The sequence below is a fragment of the Cucurbita pepo genome, chromosome LG18, assembly GCF_002806865.2.
Source record: "Cucurbita pepo subsp. pepo cultivar mu-cu-16 chromosome LG18, ASM280686v2, whole genome shotgun sequence".
NCBI lineage: Eukaryota > Viridiplantae > Streptophyta > Magnoliopsida > Cucurbitales > Cucurbitaceae > Cucurbita > Cucurbita pepo.
The window spans coordinates 5,238,944-5,244,516 of record NC_036655.1 but is presented as its reverse complement, the minus strand read 5'-3'; the positions used below and the strand labels follow the sequence as shown (position 1 = coordinate 5,244,516).

At 36.2% G+C, this 5,573-nt stretch overlaps 1 protein-coding gene across 4 annotated transcripts in view; it reads left to right on the top strand.

The window, feature by feature from the left end:
* Positions 1–5,573, top strand: part of LOC111780184 (cell division cycle protein 27 homolog B-like) — a 7,385-nt gene continuing 1,812 nt past the window's right edge. The window contains exons 1-12 of one of the 4 annotated variants that reach the window (XM_023660512.1): positions 1–161; positions 1,034–1,106; positions 1,277–1,386; positions 1,622–1,668; positions 1,858–1,955; positions 2,249–2,553; positions 3,000–3,155; positions 3,259–3,466; positions 4,182–4,405; positions 4,537–4,602; positions 4,993–5,112; positions 5,477–5,553. In XM_023660512.1, the coding sequence (XP_023516280.1) occupies positions 57–161; positions 1,034–1,106; positions 1,277–1,386; positions 1,622–1,668; positions 1,858–1,955; positions 2,249–2,553; positions 3,000–3,155; positions 3,259–3,466; positions 4,182–4,405; positions 4,537–4,602; positions 4,993–5,112; positions 5,477–5,553 (1,589 nt within the window). In that variant the 5' untranslated portion in view covers positions 1–56. Of the gene's footprint in view, positions 162–652; positions 730–1,027; positions 1,107–1,276; positions 1,387–1,621; positions 1,669–1,857; positions 1,956–2,248; positions 2,554–2,990; positions 3,156–3,258; positions 3,467–4,181; positions 4,406–4,536; positions 4,603–4,992; positions 5,113–5,476; positions 5,554–5,573 lie in introns of those variants that run through there. The other 3 variants (XM_023660511.1, XM_023660513.1, XM_023660514.1) reach the window with 3 other exon arrangements.

Here is a 5,573-nt window from a genome sequence, read left to right as displayed (position 1 = left end):
CCTCCTTTCTCTTCTCTTCTCTCTCTCTCTCTCTCTTTCGCTGAATCGGAGCGCCCATGGAAGTCATACTTGCAGACTGTGTTCATCACAGTCTTCGCCATTTCATGTACCGGAATGCCATTTTCATGTGCGAGAGACTCTGCTCCGAGTTCCCTTCTGAGGTTCTACATCTCTTCTGCTTCAAAAATTCACTAATTCACTTTCGTTGTTTAGCTCTTCCGTTGCTTGGAAACGCTAGGAATTTTTAGTATGGGAAATTATGGTGTTGATTTTGGAATCAGTCCGGAGTAGGTCGTTCCGTGTACTTGTTTTGTTTTTCGTTTTTTGTACATTTGTTGTTTAAATTAAAGTGGAACGTTTATGCTGCTTGTGCAAATTGGATATGTGGTGCGTCCCACGTGTTTGATTTTTTGTGATTTGGTTTTACTTACACAGCCTTCATCTCCTGTTCCTCCAAAAAAGGACTGTGTTGATAGTTGTTCGCAGCGGCAATGTATCCTTTGTGTTTTGTTTAACTGGAAATTTGTTTTTTACCAGCTTTATTTCGTGAAGATCAAAATTTAAAAACATACGAGCATTTGAATCATAGTTGATAGTAAATCTCTGGACCTCTTGTTGAATCTCGTTGGAAAAAAATCAGAGTTGAAAGGAAAGTCGAAAATGGGTTTAACAAGCGGCTTAAATGTCCCGATGAACCCCTGGGGGTAGCCATAACAGCTCGCCACCAAGGTTTCTAATTTTCCAAAGAGTCTGTAGTGTATAGATATGAACAATCAAATATAATCTTTGCTCTCTCTCCTTGTCTCTTCTGTGTTGACTTTGAATATTACCTTTTGATATTCTCCCTTTCATTTCTTCTTCTTCTTCATCATCATTGTTATTGTAACAATTAGTTATTCTTTTCGCTTGCGCATGGCTCCCAATATCTGAGCCAACTCTATTTGTTGACTTCTGTCTGCTGATTGATGTGGTTACTTAAGAATTGAAATACTTTCTTTCAGCATTTTATTGATTTCTCGTTTTATTTTCTCAGACAAATATGCAGTTACTAGCTGGCTGTTTTTTGCACAACAATCAGGCTTATGCTGCATACCATATATTAAAAGGTAAGCAGGATTGGTGTTCAGTTCTATTTTGGAATTAAGGTTTCCATAACTGAAGTTAGTACATTTCTTTTAAGCTTTAACGACTTTTCTCTTGAACTTTTATTATTAGTTTGTCCATGTATTTCTCATCCATGAACTTTTCCCCTTTTTCTCTCCATACTGATATGAAGGAACAAAAATGGCTCAATCCCGCTACTTGTTTGCAATCTCGTGCTTTCAGATGGATCTTCTTCATGAGGCAGAGGCTGCATTATGTCCACCTAACGAGCCTGGTGCTGAGGTATTGAAGAACTAATATTCACTGCAATTTTTTTGTTGGTTACCTTCTGTTTCTTCTTAGATTGTAAAATTCATTGATGCTGTTATGGTCTCTTGTAACATGAATTGTGTGGGATCAGATGCCCATTTATTTATTGTATAGTTAATAAAGTCTGTATCTATCATATGGTGCCTAGTTTATCTTGTGCATAATCTGGGAGATAATATGTCTATTGTATGTGTGTTTCTTTTTGCAGATTCCAAATGGTGCAGCAGGTCATTACCTTCTTGGGCTCATTTACAGGTTGCGATAAATTTTTATTCTGTGTTCTGCTATCAGCTTTCATGCATTAATTTCCCTTCGCTCGATACATATTTACACATAGAAGCAGATATGTTTTATGTGGTCCATTTTTAATTTCTTTTGTTGAGGGACTACTACTTATGCTTTAATTTCCCTCCATAACTTTTGCATGGATTTTTCTCGTTATAGGTACACTGACAGAAGGAGAAGTGCTATTCAACATTTTCAGCAGGCATTATCTATAGACCCTTTGATGTGGTGTGCTTATGAGGAACTTTGTATATTAGGTATATACAAATCTTCACTGATACATGTGAAATGTGGCATGTGCATGGAGTTGTAGGAAGGATCTTCTCCCTGTCTAAACTGATTTGTCCAAGTTTGACTAGATATATTTAGTTGGCTATGATACTGTAGTTGTGCATATTATTTTTGTATGAGGTACATCGTATCTTATCAAGCCAATTTAATTTCCCTTTATTCACTGACGATCCTTTGTTGATTGAGATTTATTTTTCTTTTGGGGAAACAACTATTTGAGTTGAGAATAAGTCAATTCCTTTTATGTTAACTATCTTAGGTGCTGCTGAAGATGCATCTTCAGTTTTTGGTGAAGCGGCTGTTCTCTCCATACAGAAGCAGTATCTACATCATAGATCTGAAAACTTGCAGACATTAAATGATGATCTGAACTCAGCTTCCGCTAGGAATAATAATTCAGACGATGTCCGGACAAGGCAGTTAAAACACACTCAAAGCAATAATTTAAGAGATATTCCCACAAATTATCAAGGAACAGTTAACTTGGGAGGAGCTGCAAGTCAAATTGTTAATGGTGGTTCAAATATATCATTTTATAACACCCCTTCACCTGTGGCTGCACAGGTATGTAATTATTGTAATGTGTGCCTTGGATGTTGATGGTGATTGTTTGGATACATTGATGGTTCTATGGCTTGTCAAGGTGGTAGATTTTTGTTTCCCTATTCCCGTTCCTTTTCTTCACTGTCATGTTACCAAGTATTTAGGCATAATTTTCTTTATTTTGATGAAATATCATCTCTGTAACTTAGGTTTTTCCTTTAGTGTCTTCTTTGGTGTCATAGGGTGAATATGGCATATTGATGAGATGGTATATTGTGGATATCTATTTCTGCTTCTATATTACTTCTCCAGTTTTTTTACCTTGCATATTTATCATTTGGAATATATTTCTCTGCCTTCTGACTTCTTCGCTGTTAATATTCATACTCACCTTTTACTCATTATCTGTGCTGATCTCCTTTACATCACGTTATGTGACTAATTCCTCATTTTTTTAGAATTTGCAGGTATCTGCTATTGCTCCTCCACCTTTATGCCGAAATACACAGCAGAATGGATCTAGTATTAACTCACTTGGTGCAGATAGCTGTTCAAGGTCAGCTGTAAACTCTATTATACAAGCCCCTCGAAGAAAATTTGTAGATGAAGGGAAATTACGTAAGGTAACAAATGTTAGAGAAAATTTGTAGCAGGATGTATATCTCCCTCTCTGCTTTATATATAGAATTCATAATCATATTCACGGGTTCATTTTCCTGTCCTCAGATTTCAGGAAGGTTATTTTCTGATTCTGGCCCTCGAAGAAGTAGCAGACTTGCTGGGGAAGCAGTAGCCAATACTAACGTAAGTGCTGCTAATAATGGAACTACCAACTCCACCAAATATCTTGGCGGGTCCAAGTTGAATTCTATTACACTTCGTTCTATGGCAGTTCGCAAAGGACAGTCCTTTGCAAATGAGAATATTGACGAAGGTAACAATTTTTTTTGTCTAACTTCCATCTGCTGTATGTTCAAATATGCATAATCATTTTTGTCAGATTGTCTTGTAGTCACCTATGGAGAGTAATTTGAATACCGAAATCTTTTACTATATCTGGTACTAAAACTGTACTTTTTGGGTTTTATTTGATGAAAGTAAATTCCACAAACTTAACAGGTTTTAGCTATTAGATTACAGTTTGCACATATAATCATACTTTATTTTGATTTAGCAAATCTTCGGCTACAAATAAGGATTCCAATCTGCAAGAATAAGACTTACTCATAATAATAAACAATTCTAGTGATTGAAGTCCATCGAAGTCTATCAAGAGGCATTAAACCTGGCCTCCTCCCAAACATCCTCATCTAGTCTCTCAACGTCTTCATAATTGTATCGTTCATCTTCAGCCAAATAATCCACGAAACAAAGAAGCTAGCCCATAAGGGTCAATAACTCTTATATATGGAAATATTCATAAGAGTTGGCGACTTCCCTAAGGATTTGCTTATGTTTTAGTAGGTATGCTGGTGTGTCAGTTATCTACCAATAACATATACTTCAAATTGATCATGAGGTGCTATTACTTATAATTGTATACTCTTCTTTGGTCCTTGGCTATCATTTGATGTAATTATCATAAGATTCAATAATTATCATTGATAAACAGATGAGCATCTGATTGATCTATGACACTATTATTTTAGGTATTCAAAATGAGGCCTTTGATGATTCTCGTTCCAATGCCTCATTATCTGTCTCCAGTTCATCACCTTCTAGTGGTAATAGGATTCTTGAGCAAGGAGCAACCAAATCAGTTGGAGGAAGTCTCACAAATGATGCTAAAATAATTAATGGCGCTTCAGAAATATTAGGCCTCCTGAGAATATTAGGGGAAGGATATAGACTTTCATGCCTGTTCAGATGCCAGGTATCAATAGTAATTGTTGATATATAGCTTACACAAATTATTCGCTGAAAAGATGGTGGAAAATAATTTTGGACTCTAAATGGTCTGTAATCAACTGTAATGTTTAAATAAACAACTTCTTGATTGTACAGGATGCTTTGGATGTCTACCTAAAACTTCCTTACAAGCATTACAGTACAGGCTGGGTGCTTTCGCAGGTATTGTATGCTACTTTCATGATCTCTTAACACAAATAGTCATGTCTGTCTTCCAGATCAAATTGTTGTTGTGTTAGTTTCCCACTGCCTAGACTGTTCCTGGTGATTATTTCTGTTGAATAAGGATTCAAACAGTTGCTTTTTTTCTGTATGTAACTATCAGAAATATTTTTTGGCTCTTGATTTATTTCACTTCTGGGCCTACTTGCAAAACATCCTTATGAAAACTTTTACTTTCATATCACTCTTGATATTCTTAATGGCGAATGGTGACCATTGAATTACATGACCTTGTTATTTGTAACAATAATTAGTTTTATTGATCGAGGGCCGAGTTCTGGCCAATGCTGTTTTATCCTCACTGACTACTTTGGCATGTCTGAATTGCAGGTTGGAAAAGTGTATTTTGAATTGGTGGATTATTTAGAAGCTGATCGAGCTTTCAGTCTTGCTCGTCATGCTTCACCTCACAGTTTGGAAGGAATGGATGTGTATTCTACAGTTCTTTATGTGAGTTCTTTTTATTGGTATCTTGAACAAAATGACTGCAAACCTGCTAGCATAGGTTTTAAGCACTTTGGTGACGGATTGGTGAGAAAGGTGTAAAAACCTTTTGAGTGGTTGCTCTGATGAAGCCACTGGTCACAAACTAGGGAATTTATGTTTGCTGATCTTGTTTTCTGTGCAGTATTATTAGAGGATATTTGTCTCTGTTTCAATTGTTTTTTTATGTACTTAAAAATTGAAATGTTATTCCTCTATGTACTTAAAATATGTTTTGTGCTTACTGCTTCTAGCTCCAGAACTTCTTTCCTCTTCCCTTGCATGGTGTGGGCAAGTTTTATTCACTAATCTTCTCCTGATCTTGTTGCAGCATTTAAAGGAAGACATGAAGCTAAGCTACCTGGCTCAGGAATTGATATCAACTGACCGCTTAGCTCCTCAATCTTGGTAGATACGCCAATTTATGT